This window comes from Pteropus alecto, unplaced genomic scaffold (assembly GCF_000325575.1).
Source record: "Pteropus alecto unplaced genomic scaffold, ASM32557v1 scaffold3, whole genome shotgun sequence".
Classification (NCBI taxonomy): domain Eukaryota; kingdom Metazoa; phylum Chordata; class Mammalia; order Chiroptera; family Pteropodidae; genus Pteropus; species Pteropus alecto.
The window spans coordinates 17088494-17105494 of NW_006442484.1; the positions used below are offsets into that span (position 1 = coordinate 17088494).

A 17001-nucleotide genomic window follows, 5' to 3' on the forward strand; every position below is an offset into this window, starting at 1 on the left:
TAGGGACTGGCTTATATTCCACCCACCAGAGGCCATGCTTTCGACAGCATCATAAATTCATAAAGGCAAAGGACATCTAAGAGACCATCTGGTCTAGGCTTTCCCAAATCTGGCTGGGCCCCAGCATCACCTGGTGCATTGGCCCCAGCCTAGAGACACTGATATAACATGCCTGAAGGCTCTGAAAATACTTACTATGGCTGTAGCCCATGGACCAGCCTTTTTGGAATCAGTGAATCCAAACACCTCAATTTTCAGAAAGAACATTTTAGAGGAAATGCATACCCACAGAACTGAAATGATTCCATCAAATTTCAGGACAACAACGGTGAAACATCTGGCAAAAAAATTTAAGCTCTCATACTCTCTAAAAGTATTTCCAAAGCACATGATACAAGCCATGTATAATAGAACCAACTGTAAAAGCAGACATGTGTGGTTTAGAGCTATATAATGGGAGAGAAAACATCAAGAAAATTGGGATAGTATAGATAGTTGCTGCAACTGAGCTATTTATTATCTCTGTTCTTTCTGGTAGGAAAAGTAGAAAAAGAAACACTGAGTTGGAACACTCATTCTTTAAATAAGGATATTTGATTTATCAGGAAAAAAGATTTTTGTCCCTAGGTACACATTATAAGGAAAAGCTTAGCTTGGTGTCATGCCTACAGTACACACTTAAACTGCTGAATGAAGAAATGAATGAAAATATGAATATAAGTGTTATCAAAAAAGGTTTTTCATATTGTCGCAAATGGCAGTATTTCATCTCTGCTTATGGATTTCGTTAACCAATGTCACCATAAAAATAAATAAATATTTTTTTTTTTAAAAAGGTTTTTCTATGACCATTTCCTACATTAATCTTTGAGGGAAGCTAGGAATATATCTGTAAAAACTGGCTTGCTTAATCATTTGTACAGAAAATGGCAGCAGCATAATATAGATCTATAACTTTCAAGGTAGAGGTAAGACATCTTCCTGCCAATGAAAAGAAATCATTTTTGATGTGGTAGGAAAAGTTCACTAGGAGAGTGTTATCTGTGTGCATGTGTTCTTATGTCCAAAGGCAGGAGAAAGAATGTGCTGGCCTGCACAGGGTGTCAACACACACAGGAGCCTGTGAAGAGGCTAATCTTCCATAATATAAAGGGACAGAGTGGCAGACCAGCTGCAGTCCACCATGGCTCTCAGTTCATCCCACAACTAAGGTCATTACTTATGCATAGTTATAATTTCATGAAAAAACATTATATTTCAAATTTGAACACCAGGAGGGATTCTGCTTATTTTTTTTTATTAGCATGTTTACCTCTGGGGGAGAAGATGCAACTCTTACAGTATACTTTCACAGATAATATTTTTTAATGAGAATTGCCTTAAAGGAGAAACTTAATTTAAGATGCATTCCAATGGAGAAGAAAGTGGTTCATACCATTTATAAAAATAGGGTAACTCTTAGTTTACATTTCAGTAAACTTGACCATCCCGATTTTTTAATAAAAAAGAAATGTGTTCTTGCTCTTAAAAATTGAGCTTTTAAGAGTTTTAAGATACTTCTTAAAATTTTAAAAACATAGGATCAAATTTTCCACTCAAAAGTGCTGCTCTCCAGTTTGATACCTATAATATAATCTGAGTTCATGATAAACTCTTTGAAGAAGGTTATCCCACTATAATTTAATTGTAGCAAATATACACATCAAATATGATTCAGTTCATATTTTTATCAAACATATTATTTGTAATTGTTTTTTTTCTGTTTTGTTTGCTATCTTCTATAAAGTATGTTATCATTACTGCATTTTAAAATATAGAAATTTGAAGGCTTTACTAAAACTCTCTAAGCCAGCCCTAACAACTGGTAAGATCTATACTTGTAAAATAAAATGTATAAATTTCTATTAGAGAGGGAACTCTCGACCACCAAGGATATCAGGAGGATCACTCATTATTCATTTCCCTTAAAAAGGAAAATCTGTCAAACAGAGATGTGTGCACTGCGCACAGTGCCAGACAGAGTTGGCACTCAAATATATTGGTTGAATAGAACTGAAGTGGAGGAAACTTACCTGAGACGAAAAGAAGTGTTAAGAAAGAAACTAGGTCTAGGCAAAATGCTGACTCAAAAGCACTTAATTGAGAGAGGCCAAAGAGGTCATCATTGATTCAGCTTCTTACAGCCGGGAATCCTCTACAGTGGTGGTTCTCAGCTGGGTATGTTTGTTACCTAGGGCACACGTGTCAATGTGTGAAGACATTTTGGTTGCCACAATTGGGAGAATGTGCTACTGGCATCTAGTGGTTAGAGTCCAGGGAGGGATGCTGCTAAACATCTTACAATGCACGGGACACTGCCTTGCTCCAAAACCTCCTTCCAACACAACAAGTAATTATGCAGCCCAAAATTCAATAGTTTCTCTGCTAACGCAGAGAAACCCTGCCCTACACATCAGGACCCAACAGATCACCTCTGCTTACCCATTTTTGAAACCACTTATTGAGGCATGACTGACATACACAAAGCTGGAAATATTTAACGTACTTAACTTGATGAGTTTGAAGATAGGTATACACCTATGTAACCATCACCACAATCTATGCCATAAACGCATTCATTACCTCCTAGTGAAGGCAAACTCATGGCCTTGCAAGCATGTCTTCACCACTGCCGAGCAGCTCTCCCCGGCACTAAAAACTTTTTTATTTTGAAATTCGCATAGAAATAATATTTGTCAAAAGCACTACATAAAAAGAAGTGCACAAATATGAAATCACATTATAAGGTCAAAATGACTTTTCCAGATGTCAATTTTAAATTTATTTTTATAATCTAAATGATAAGAAACAAAAGCACATAGTAAATAAATTTACATACTAAGTTTTTGTTGGCTGCGTTATTTTTAATTCTATTATTTGGTAGTTTTAAGCCTTTATGTCTATTTCTTAGTTTGTTAACATTAGATAGCTTCTCTTCTTACTATGAAAGATAAGAAAATAGGCATGCTCGCCTATCACCACCTCTTGTATTCCTTTTACTCCAAATTTTTATATCATATTAGTTCATTACATTCTGTTCTTAAGTTATATTTAAATCATCGATGCTTTGTGTAGAAGTACATTTCAAACTCAGTAAACTTATAATAGCACTTATAAAAGTGAAATGATTTAAAATGGAATTCCCTGCAGAGACACAGTAGGACTGGATCACAGAGAAGGAAATGGAACACTTCACCTTCCAGGGTGAGGCTAACAAATTCTTCTCTGGCTTCCTTCACTTCTTCTGAGTCATGCTCAGATACTACTGTATCCCTCATCATCCCTTTGTTCTATATTCTTTCTTTCTTTGCTCAAATATCTCTGAGGACGTTTCCATATGGAGTAAATGGTAACTCCTCTGAGATCCTTGCATGCCCCAAATGCCATTTTTTAATTTTCTCTTTTTCTTCTTCCTCCCCTTTCTCTTCATACTTGATTAATAATTTGGCTGTAGGTTCAATATCCCTTTCCCCTCAGAACTCTGAAGGCACTATTCCATTGCTTCTAAGATCCAGTGTGGTTAATGAAATGTGTGTTTGTTTTGTCAACAATCTGTCTTGTTTCTCTGAAAGCTCTTAGGATTTTCTATTTTTTTCCTTTGAGTTCAGAAATTTCACCAGGATTTTGTTTGTTTTATAATCAGCTAATTAAACACTGTTCTTTGACTACGTTCCCTCCCTCATAGCCTGTTATTTGTTTCTGGGGCTCCTCAATGGATTTTCTGGGTTTATCCTTTGTGTCTCATCACTGTTCTCTCACATGTCCTATTTTGGTCATTTGGTTCTGTTATGGCAGATTTCCCTGACTTCACCTTACAGTTCATCAGTACGGGCATTAACCCTGTTCTTTCAACCTTCTGCCTGACTTTTTAATTTTATCGGTTATATATTTCATTTCCAAGAATTCTTTCTTGTTACCCAGTTGGACTTTCTTCGCAGCAGCCTACTTTTTTTTTTCAGGATGTGGTACCCTCTTGATTATCTGGGAATACTAATTAGGAATCTTTAAAATTAAAATCTGTTCCCCGCCCCGCCTTTTTTTTTTAATGAGTTCTCTTAAATGTCTGATGATCTTTGGTTGTATGTGTCTACTTATGAGTGAAAGACCATGATAATTAATATAAAGACCTGGAATAGGTCTTCTTTGTGGGTGTTTGGGTCTCTTTCTTTAACAGAGGACTTCTTTTAGTGCGAATTTTGATAACAAATTCTCTAATGGGATATATGTAGTGTTGCTTTCCTAGTATGTATCAAACTGCATCCAAGTACCCGCCCCCATCCCTTCTCAAGCTAAGACATATGACCCAAGCCAATCAGGATCTCTCAACCAGAACATGGTATCTTAAATGAAGTGAAACAAGGACTGGAGGAAAAAAGGTTGGCATTTATTCAGCATCTTAGCTAACTGATACTTTCCTGATACCTAGGCCCTTGATTCTGCTCTAGATGTGCCTAGTTCGCAACCTTTCCTGTGAGCTGCCCTGTTTTCATGAATTTCTTCTCTGCCTAAGTTTGTCAGAGTCAGTTTCTGTTGCTTGCACACGGGGAACCTAAGCTGTTGCAGGTGGAAATAAAAACTGACCTTTGTTAAGCTAATGCAAGGTACTAGGCATTTTATATTTTTGTATATAATCATCATAACCATATGGAATAGCTATAATTACCATTATTTAATGAGGGAAGTAAATAGAGTAGATTTATTGGCTTGACCAAGATACTAGAGATAAAGCACTGAGAGTATGATACCAAAACCTATGCTTTCTCTGTACTCTAAAGTATTCACGGAGTATTAAGGATACATGCTTGGCAACAGATAAGAGTATGTACTGTGTATTGGATGAGGTATTCAAAGCTGGAAAACCAGAAAGACTCAATGAGTTAAGAAAAAAGAAATCACAATCTTATTCTTAATAGTGGAGTTGGATAGTAAATTAAAAGAGAATTTAAGAAAGATGATTTCGTGACTTGTGGAATGAATTTAGAAGTCTCATGTCTAGTAGACCAGCTAAGAGGCTGCTGTAGTGTTGAAATGGCAGCAGGTGGAGAGGAAGAGACAGTTTACAGAGGGATTTGGAAGGAAATTTCATAGGATTTTGTGACTGAATGGATATTATAGGGGATAAAGAAAGATGAGCCAAACATGACTAGAAGATTTCCAGTTTCAAGGAGGAAAGCTGAGTGAATGCATTTACCATGCCTCCTCCCCAAATTTCCAATGAAATGAACTAGGAGTGCAAAAACCAGAATGAATGCATTGTGGTGATAGAAAGAGAAAAGGATGCCAAGAGTCAACAAAACTTGAGCATCTCTAGAAGATATAAAGAAAAATGAGTCAGATGATGGAAAAACCAAGTGTGCTGAGCAGCCTATAACCAAACAAAGGCAAAGGAGAAAAGCACAGAAGCAGTAAACTAGGGTTTACTCTCCACAGAGTACAATCTTTCCACTGCCAAGCTTAGCATACAAGCTGGGAATGCAAGCAAGCATTAGCTAGTGTTGCTATCAGGAGGTTGCAATGTCCTCTACTGAGCAGAAAGAGGGCTGAGGCCCACCCTTTAACAGGGGGCTTCATTTAGGTTGGACCACTCAGTGAATTAACTATGGACTCCGCCACAGAAAGCTTCTGTTTACACTGGTAGACCTAGAGAAAGAAGGAGGGCAGACCCCTAGGAATACGATCTAAGGAAAAGCTTAGCATAGTGTCATGCCTACAACAGACACTTAAACTGCTAAATGAAGAAATGAATGAAAATAGGAATATAAATGTTACCAAAAAGTGTTTTGTTCCAAAACAATTAATACAGACTTAAGGGGGAAATATGGCATAAATTCACAGGAATGGAATAATTTTTTAAATTAAGGTACTAATATATATAATTTTATGCTAAATAAATTTTATGCTAAATACACAAAAAATGCCTAACTCCCTTTTAAAATTAATAAAAGGGATTCAGTAGGGTTGAAGATGAAATCTTGAATGGATAAGTAGCCATAAAGGAAATGAAATGTTTATAAAAGATCTCCTCTCCTAAATAAAACAAAAAGGCTCAAATGAATTAAAATGATTCCCAACAAACTTCCAAGGGAAAAACAATTTTGAATTATTTTAACTTCCCCTGGATTGAAGGATGAGAAATAGAAGTTTTTCTAATTAGGATTCTAGAATAAACCTGATGCAAAAGCTGACATATTTGACTTTACCGTGTTTTACTTATGAATATAAAATTAGTGTTCCTAAATAAAATACTAATAACATAAAAATATATATATATATATACACACCAGTGTATTAAAATACAGATAATTTAACTTTGTTTAAACAGCTTAATTCTAGGAAACCAATTCACAAATAAGAAATATAAACAGGTTAAAAAATTTAAAATATACGATCATTTTGAGGGATGATAAAACTGTATCTGAAATCAATCTCTGTGATTGATGTAAATCTATTCTAATATGGAAGTGTATTCTTAACTTGATAGTTTATTAGAAACTAAAAGCAAGCATCATATGTAGTGAAGTTTAAAGTTGGAATTATAAAAAAAAATCTTTCACAGTGTTATTAAACAATATTCTGAAATTTCTACTAGGTACATTAGGAGAATAAATCTTAATTTAAGAGTCATAAAAGTTCAATAGAAAGAGCAAATATAAAATTATTTACAAATAATATGATTGTCTATACAGAAAACCCAGAAGAATCCAATTAAACATTATTAAAACTAATAATACAGTTCAGAAATAGAACTGATACAAACACAAATATACTAAAATAAATAGCTTTCTTTATACTCCAGCAAAAAATAAGTTTTAAATGTCAAGCTTGTAAACAATATCCACAATAACACCATAATATATAAAATATCCAAGAATAATAAAATAAACAATTATGCAAGAGCAATATGAAAATGAAACTAAAGTTTAAAGGCTAAAGAAAAAAACTGAAAAACAGGGAATTATTTAAAAAGGAAAATCACAAAACAAGAAATACAAATTGCTATTAGATATAAAAACACACATTACCTTTCTGATAAGTAGTATAAGCACATTTTAAAAACAACGAGGTGTTTCCCTCTAATAGATTGGCTAAGTTTAAAAAAAAACACACAATTTAGATAGAGATATAGGTAGGCATATGCACCATGAGTGGTACTGTATGTTGGAGTAGTCATTTAGGGAGAGATTTATATTTACTCAAATTCATACTATGTATTCCCGCACTGAATCAGTACTTTCAATTCCAGGAAATAAAATTCCATTTTATTCATTCTAGGAATTTATTTCATTTCTTTGAATTCATGAATGTATAAAAAAATTCAAAACAATCAAAAAATTAATAAGGGACTGATTAAATACACAATCAATGCCATGAAATATAATGAATCCTCAAAAATATAAATATAATGAATCCTCAAAAATACTGCACAAAATGGCCACATTACTGCATTAAAAATACATGTTATAGAACATCATGTTGTGCTGATATACTTACGATAAAAGCATATATATCCATACTTTCTAGAAAGATACACATTAAAATATTAATAGTGATTGTTAGTGTGAGATGGCAGAAAGCAGAGAGGGATGAGAATGGTCACTTAAAAAATTCCTGAATATGAAAAAAATATTAAACAGAAATCTTAGATCGGGTTCTCCAGAAGCAAATGCCGAGACAAATGTTGGAGTGCAAGTGCTTTATAATCAAGCACTTCTGGAGAAGTCTGGTAAGGGAGTGAGGCAGCAGGTGGGAGAATGGGAGGGAGCCCTGGAAGTGTGTGATAGATCTCAGGCAACTTCTCCTTGAAGGTAGCTTCGGCCTCCTCCCACAGGGGCACTCCAGAGTATTAGTTAAACCTCAGAGCTAGGGAGCAAAGCTTTTCACACCCTGGCCCCTGTCAGTCAGTCATTTGTCAAGAGCTGTGCTGAGGAAGGGCACAGCAGTTTGGCTCTGAGTGCTTTCTGGCAAGGCGCATCCAACACCTGAGGAAATCCTCCGAAGGAAAGTTACAGGTACCTAGTGTTAAAATAAAAACAAAAAAGGGGCTAAAAAGAAATCCTAAGGGATCTGGGTAGAGAGCTAATAATAACATCTGCTAAAACATACTACCTTTATAATAAAATACACATTTTATAATAAAATACACATTTTCATACTTGCAAGAGCAAGTATGCTACCAGTAAAGCAAAATTAAATATGAATGCTTGCAAGTTCTGCACTAGTGTGAGCACCCGCAGTACTAGATAGCCTCTCCATATCGGCTTTCTCGTATTCCCACCTGTCGATTAGAAAACCAAGATTAAGTGGCCCTTAATAGAAATTACAGCCTTTCTCTCTTTTCCTGTTCATCTTCTCAGTCTGAAGTGGTACAGCTTGATATATTAAGAAATTAAAGGAACTCTCAAATCCTCCGCTGATTCTAACCCGAACCGGCCACCAACTTAATCCTAAAGCTACGTAAAAGCTGGAGCACTTGGCAACTAAACTCTGCGATGTTAAATTCTAAACAGAATGCCCTCTTAAGGGACATGATCCAACAATCCATTTGTCCTGTTTAACTTGTTTGGCTTTATGACAAACTTGTTTAAAAGATTTTTAAAATGAATGAGTTGAGGTTTCTACCTCAGCATGGTCACGGAGCAGAACAGGATGTTTCCTAGAAATGTTCCTCAAGCCCATCATTCTGAGTGTCAATGGTGGATCTCACAACCTTCTGCTACAAATGGATGCTGCCATAAGCTAAGGGCTGGACTGGGCTGGCAATTCAGGTTTCACCTTTTGTGTGGTAGTCCATCTCTGAAACCTTCAATGCTTTTGTTTCTTCATCTGTAAAATGGATGCAATAACTATTGCTCTGTTTACCTTTTGGAGCTGATGAGAAAATGAACCATGAGATAACATATGTGAAAGAATCTTGTAAACTCTGCAGTACTTTATGCTAAGTCACTTGTCCGAACACAAATATACCAGATTAAAAAGGGGGAGGTAGTAACTTTAAGATCTGAATCCACGAATGTTGGAAGGCACTTGTTCAGGAAAAATGACCGTGGGTTGGTAGTAAAGCATCCAAGTAAAAATGAACAGTAAGCTATGAAACCACAGGGTAGGAACTGAGGTACAAATTTGGAAACCATCAACATGGAACCAAAAGGGGAATTTATGATTGTGGAAAGCATGCCCTTGATAATTTCATCTCTCTTTTCATTTCTGTGGCCATATTCCTTATACCGATCACAATTGCTGTCTGTTTGGATTATCAAAATGCAAAACTTTATTCATAAAAATTATTGTTATCATTATGACAAAATGTTCAATGGTTCTTTAGAGTCCTTATTTTCTTACTGCATTCATTATCCCTTCAAAATAGTGTGCAGATTGTTGTGCTCAATCAAAGACGTTTACTGGTTAAGTCTACACACACAAATTCGGGATAGAATTCTGGAATAGAAATCATATGGACTTTTAACAACTATATAAATTAAACATGCAGTCTCTCTTTCAAATAATCTTGACTATTTCTTTTTTGAATGAATAAATACACATGCTATATAACTTAAGATGAAATCATTGAGATTTAAAAATTGTTAGTATATACAACAGTGCTTGAAAGTCACAATTTTGCATAGTCTCGCATGAAGAGATTTACATAAGTGTTTTTATGACCTTAGAATCACTTTATTTGGCCAAAAACAGCAATGTCACAAAGTCAAAGTTCATTTTTAAAGCCATTTATGTTGTTTAAAGCATATCTGGATTGAGACCCAGGACTAGTAAGACTGTTTCAGTTGGCTCGTTTCCTGATATTAAGACTATTAACAATTTTCTCCTTCTTTGATGGGTCTCACATACTAGTTCTTCATTGATTTTCCTTTAAACATTTTGTACCATTTACATCTGAACTCCTGAATCCTTTGGAGTTAGTTTAACGTATTTCTGATTTAAATATGCTGGATTCTACTGAGGTGTACAAAAGTCACATACTATTCTTCGGGTTAAAGTACGGTATTAAACTGTAATGTTGTTTATTTTAATAGTTAGAATTTAACTGCGAGTCAATCTATTTTTTATATAAATTAAAGCAGTGACTAGATGTTAGTAGTTTACAATTTAAAATAATATAGGGAGTAAACCGTGAATGTACTATTTTAGTGAAATATTATTGATTTTATTGATTACATGTGTTAAATAAGTGTTTATCAATTCCCTTTGCCTGGTTTCACTAAATTTTCCTTTTCAATAAGCAGGATGAACATGAAGCTGTTTGGCAGTGTTTTAAGTCTACTTCTAAATATATGTACCATTTGTGATGTTAACAGCATAAACTTTATGTAAAAATTATATTTAAAACTATTATGTTCGTATGCAAGACATACTTTAAATTGTACAGTAACTTAAGATGGAATTCATAAAAAAATTCAGAACCACTGTTATATATATATATGTGTGTGTGTGTGTGTGTGTGTGTGTGTGTGTGTGTGTATATATATATGGAAAGAGATGCTAGAAAGTTGATTTTTCATCAACTTTGTCATTAATGACTTCATTTTACAAATGTAGCTGTTAAAAAACCAGCCCAAGACACACACTCATGAATACACACAGACACTCTCAGACCAGTTCTATTTTGTTTACTTCTATGTCCTCAATGTCTGCTATAGTCTCAGCATGAAGTCTAGGTCCAAACAGTTAGTCAGTAACTACTGGTTGAATTTGCAATTTATTTAGAAATAGAACCCAAGTCTATTGACACCAAATGAATCGTTCTTTCCAATACACAAATGGAAACAATTAAAATGGCCTTCTCTATCTTGTTGTTTTATTGGAAGAACAGAATGTGATAAACTATGTGAAATAACTTAAAAACAGGTAATTATATGCAAATCTAAGAGAGTATTGTTATCATTATAGTTTAGGTTTATACAACTTTCCACTTCTCTTACCATAGGTCCATAAATCTAAGAAAGGCAAAATGTACAAGAATAATGGCAATTTTAAAGACAACTATTTTAATTTCTTGAATAATCTGGCAAGGAAATAGGAAAATATTTCTTATAGATTTTGGGTTTGAAGAACAAAACTTTCATTTTCAATAGCAGTTAAAGAAAGAGAATTCCTTATTATATATTAATCTTAAAGCATAACCGACCAGTTATTTCAAGATTTTTATCTAGATTTACATGAACTAAAAATAATATAAAATGGGAGTTTTCAATCAATCATATATTAGAATTCTTTCTATAAAATGAAAACTTATGCTGTAAATTGCTTGAGATCCTTTTTTTTTGAGCAAAGTGATGAACTAAAGAATGGAGTGGTCATCAACACCATCGGTCATATCACAAGTAATAAAAAAGTTCAAATAGACTGTTAACTATAAAGACTCAAAAACACTGACTAGGGCACTGAATTTGGCACAATTAGAAACATTCATGATAAAACAGTGTTACAAAATCATACAACGTGTAATAAAAAGGTTAATCGAGAAAGGAGTATTTAAAATAATTTAAACATATTACGATTTAAATTATAATCACTGTGCAAAAATAACATAGAAATTAGTTTGTTAAATCATCATCTTTCATACTATAATGATACCTAGAGAGTAGCCTCACATAGATGAGAGCTCAAAATCATTTGGATCAATTTTTTAAAGCAGCTTTAAAATAACTGACTCCCAAATCAAGATATTAAATGCCAACTTCTGACCAGCAATAATGCTTATGGCTAAGATAGAAATGAGATTCTTTACGGAAACGCTGACACAGCCCTAACTGTAAGCACTTGAGTGTGCGGCTATAATTCTTTTTTCAAATCTTACCCAGCAAACCTTCAAGTAAAGAAGTCCGCAGAATATGTAAACCATAAGAGATAGTCCTAGAGCTTTTACAAAATCACAAACCTGTGACACATTTATATTTATCATTGATTGCTACTACTAAATGACTAAATCATTGAAAATGTGTTGATTACCTCTTTAATAGATGAAAGGTGGGCAATGTATTATAAAAATCAACATTTCTTAATTCATTCTACTTTCAAGAGCTATGCATTTTAAGCTGACAATGTAAAACCTCTGAAAGGTTTTTCATAAAAGGCTTTTGCCTTATTTAGCATTTTGACCACTAATCAGAAACAATTCAAAAAAAGGAAATTAAAAAAAAATACAGAAAAAGATTAAAAAAGCTTTTCTTTTCTGTAATAACTAGATTTCAGAAATCTAGTTAAGTTATAAAATAAGTTCCCCAAAGGAGTCAGTTTCCTATGTGGAAGGCATTTAAAACTACACCAAATAACAAAATCTCAGAATAGGTAAGGGAAACACAATTTATAGTGGGAGGTGAGTTGCTAGAAAAGAGAATTTAATTTTCTAATCCTAATTCTCATTTAAAAATGTCTAAGATAATGATGCTTTTAAGGAGGAGTTAATTTTAAAGCCCAGCCAACTCTAAATTGTAACCATGATATGGTGTTTTTCTCCTCTGCATTGTCATCTCGCCAACAGACGATTATTGATCCAACACTGGGAAATACTGATTTGATGTTTATTGATCAAAACTGTATGAGGGAAATTGCGATTTTTGAATGAAAGACAGTCATGAGTAAAAGCGGAACTGGTAATAAATGTTATAAATATTATACTAAACAAATATTAAAATTAATTTAAGATAAAAATCTTAATAAGTTCATGTAAGACAATGCTATATTATGAGAATGAACTTAAAACTGTAACACCTTACATCACAAGTATTCTGATTTTATAGGATTCTAAAAATTTGCTAACTTACATTACTTTTAATTTATATTTTACTTTATAAACTCATCATTATATCACAGAAAAATAAGTTGAAATGTATAACTTATTTAAAAAGTCATAGCTAAATTTTATCTTAAACTCAAGATAATCATCCATTTAAATTCAAATTTAATCCTTTTATAATCTGCATTTTACTTAAAGGCAAAAAATCACACTTATTATGAGTTACAAATTATCATGCAAATCCGTAAGAAGTTGTCAACTAGTGATGTCTTTACCTTGGATCATATCATGAAATAACATTCCATTTATTATAATATTAATTTCAAATGCTAATTTTCTCTTCATTAAGTGGCAGAAAAAGAATAATGTGCTGTTAATATTTTTATAAAGAATATGTTGCTGAATAAAAATTGCAAGGAAAATAATACATTTAGGATTGATATTTAAATTTTGCAAGTACCTAGTAATCCTATTAATTAGGTATAGCAACCTGTCTATTAAAAGACTGGACACAGGCCAGGAAAATTGGGCAAAAACAGGTAACATACACACATACTTTTTAGGCTACCTTCAATATTCATCAATTCAGTTTATTGTTTTCTTAAAATTTTTAAATATCACAAAGATAAGTAAAAACATTATAGTTATTGTACCAGTATTATGGAGTTAGTGACTTATTTGGGCCCAACTCCTTGCGACTGCTTTCAAATAAAACAGGCAATTTTCTTAAAATTAAATTTTCAATATCCCCAAATGAATCCACTACTCATTAAAAATATTTAACGTTTTTAAAAGTATATTCTTCAGGTTGGGGGAGTGCGGATGGAAAAGTAAGATCCGGTTCCAATAATAACCCAATCTCGTCCCTCCTCCGCCCCTCCAGGACAGATCTATAAGTAGATATGGTTCCTAGAAAATTAAAAGACTAGTTTTCAAATCTAGAAAACATTTTATCCACTTGCTGTTGGGATTTAACAAAGAAGCTCAATAAGAGCTGAAAAAGGTAGAATAAAACTATAAGCTATCTGAAGGACCAAATTATGATCTGTCCTTTTTGATACCTGCTGGGGTGGGGCATGTGGTCAGATTGGGGTATGTTTTAATTTAGATCTACTCTGCCTGGCCACTCTTTTTTTTCCTTTCAGATCCTAACCCCTTGTGCTATAAGGCTGGCAACAGCTCTAAGAATGTGGAGAATGTAAACAGCCTTTTATTGTCCAAAAGGATGGCAGTGTAAAGAATGTGTGCTTATCACACAGCTGCAGCTCCCCACCTCACTTACCATGATAAAGTGCTCCAGGAAAAAAAAACAACAGCAACAAAAAATCCCAACATTACAACCCAAGCACAATCCAAAAACGGATTAGAATTTGACATAAGCTTTCTTAAAAACTAATCAATCAATTTGTGCTGTAATATTAGAATCTAGCTCCTAAGGAGGGTATGTAATAGCTTCATGATGTATTTCCTATTCCCTATTGACTATGGTGGTGTGAAAAAAAAAAAAATCTAACATCTGCAATATAGTATCTGATAGGAGAACTTTTTCCCAAACATATGCCGCAAAATATATCTAATCTTTAAGAGTTTAACATAGTGGAATAGATGCAAGGTTCATGATCGTTGAATGCAAAATTAAATTAATGAACTAAGATATTCATGAATATATTCTGGAGATCCTACCTAAGCACCTGATTTCCTCAGATTTTTAGAGTTTTATTTACACTCACCATATAAATACTGCTTTTTTAGATCACATCTTATTGGAATCCAAATTAAACATTTCAAAAAGCAAGTGATACTAAAGACTAATGTGGCATATATGTTGCTTGCATAATGCCTTACTCAGATGTAAATTTTATTTTAACATGCATTGTTACATATAGCCAGCATGTGCTCACTCATTCAAAGGCACTTGGGAACATCACTGCATTTCCTTCTTGATGCCTCTGAAGAAGTCCTTAGTAAATGCTGAGCAGGTGAAGCTAATCTCTGTTGTAACAAGAATGAACAGGCTCTTCCTTGCCACTACCTCTTCCCTTCTCTAAGACCTTTTAGAATGCCTTCCATCTTCAAAACTTGCAAAGTATCGCTGCCTTTACAATAGCACACATATGATAGAAAAAGTTTCATAAGTTGCTTGATCTTTCCCTCTAAAGGAAAATAATAGAAAGAAAGGAGAAGGAAGGAAGGAAAAAAAAAAAAAAGGGAGAGATCATCATTCTCTAAGTGTTTGGGTTCCTTAATCTTGTTTTAACAGACCAGAGCTAACTGGGTGGTCTTCAGTGTGAGGGCCAAAGAAATCAGGGCACCTGGAGAAAGCCCACTTAACAGCACCCTATCAAGACCGAGTGCCAATAGAGCAGGAGAAACCCATCACAGAGGCACATTGAGCCAAAGTTGTCCCCTTCTATAATTTTAAAAGTTGTGTTCTCAAGATCTTACTTGGGACTCTTCCTAAAAATGTAATTAACTAGCAATACATACAGTAAGTATATAGGCATATTTCCTAAGGAGAGCAGGGCGCCACGCGGGAAACGCAAGGAGAAATGAGAGTCACAATGCGAACAGTCGCCTAGAGCTTCTCTGGAGAACCCTGGATCACGTTCTAACACCCTTCCTATTCCTCAGCGACCCCTGAGCTGCCCAGACCAGGATGGAGAGGTCTTCCAGAACATACTGCTTAGAGATGCCCGAAAGAGGGCTCTTGCGTGGAGTTGAGTGGAAAGTTACCTCCTGCGTCCCTGCCAGCAGAAAACCCCAGCTCAGTCCCCAGCGCCATATAGAAAAGGAAGAGAAATCCTGACTGCCCCGCCTCCCCCGCCCCCGATCGGTCTTTTACCTGAGTTTTACCCCGCAGCAAGGCGCACTAACTGGCCCTGCGAACAAAGATGCACGATGCGGTGGTTTGGAAGAAGTGTGTCTGCGGGCATCCGGGCAAAACACGTGAAAAATCACCAAGCCTCTCAAACTCTGGGCTGGAGGCAGGTCTTTCAGCCCATCCTCATCATATTCTGTACTCTCATCCGCTCCTGGACGCTTCTCAATAAACCTCTTCTTTCTCTTGAACCTTCTTTTCGGCCACTTTCTGCCTACTTTACCCCAACCCTCAAGTCCCAACCCTCGCTAAGCCCCTCATTTGCCTCCGGGCGCCCTCTATTCTATTTCCCTAATCTTCCCCTCCGACCCATAGGGCCACCCCAAACTCTCTACACTCCGCGCGCCCCCATACCCACGTCCCAAGCAGCCCCAGGCTCCGCTTCCGAATCTGCCACCAGCGCGATTTTCCCGCCGAAAGGCGTCCCCAGAGCGCGGAGCGCGCAGCGGAACAAGCACTCACCAGCTGCAGCAAGCCGGGGACCACGACGAGGGGCAGCGGCCGCAGGCGCATGGTGCCGGCTGGCGCGGCGTCTCACGAGCTGCGCGCCCTCGCCTGCCTCTCGCGCATCTCCACTTCGGGGGACAGGACTGAGGACGCCAGGGACACAGCACGGCTCTTCACTCCCGGAATCCGAGCGCAGTGCCGCGCCGTACCTCGCGGCGCGGGCCGGGTGGGTGGGCAGATAAAAGGGGAGGGCGGGCGGTGCCTCTTGGGCCCCAGCGCCCCCCTCCTTAGAGGGTGCCGGAAAGGAGCTTGTGGGGCTGTTCGAGCTCCCGCACGCTACGCTGGGCTCGAGCTTCGACCAGTACTCCGGCGTCCAGGGGTCTGGATGAGCGCCCCGGCGCCAGGCGGCTGGAGGCGGCGGATCCGGCGCTTTGGTACCGTGTTCCCCGCACAAGGCTGCTTAGCGATCCGGCCCCGCCGTGAGGCTGCGGGTCACAGCTGAGCGCGTCCCGGAATGCCTTGAGGCCAGGTGCCTCGTCCGCCCCCGCCCAGCAGAGGGCCGGTCCGGGAATCTCCGCTGGGCCAGGCGCCCTGCCTGCTGACCCGCTCTCGTTTTGCTGAGGAGGTGGGAACGAGGTCTCCCTGCGTAGATGCGGGAAGGAGTGCGCTGGGAGAGCACCCAGGGAGTTGGAGGCGGCGGGGGGAGGCGACGGCAAGGTCCTTGGGCGGGGCGTGGGGGGCTGCGAATAGGAAAGGCTAGGGCACGGAGGTTGGGGCTGGAGCCTGGGACATCCCGAGAGAGCTCCCTGCTCCTCGGCAGCCCTAGGTCGAAGAGCCCGAAGCACGGGGTGCAAAGTGCGGCTGGCGCGGCTGGAAGGATTTC

The 17001-nt window shown here is 36.8% G+C and overlaps 1 protein-coding gene across 1 annotated transcript in view; it reads right to left on the reverse strand.

Moving 5' to 3' along the window:
- NXPH2 (neurexophilin 2) overlaps nt 1-16184 on the reverse strand; it is a 100539-nt gene extending 84355 nt beyond the window's left edge. The window contains exon 1 of the mRNA XM_006921043.1: nt 16134-16184. Coding sequence (XP_006921105.1) covers nt 16134-16184 — 51 coding nt within the window. The remainder of the gene's footprint in view (nt 1-16133) is intronic.
- Between the last annotated feature and the right edge of the window lie 817 nt (nt 16185-17001).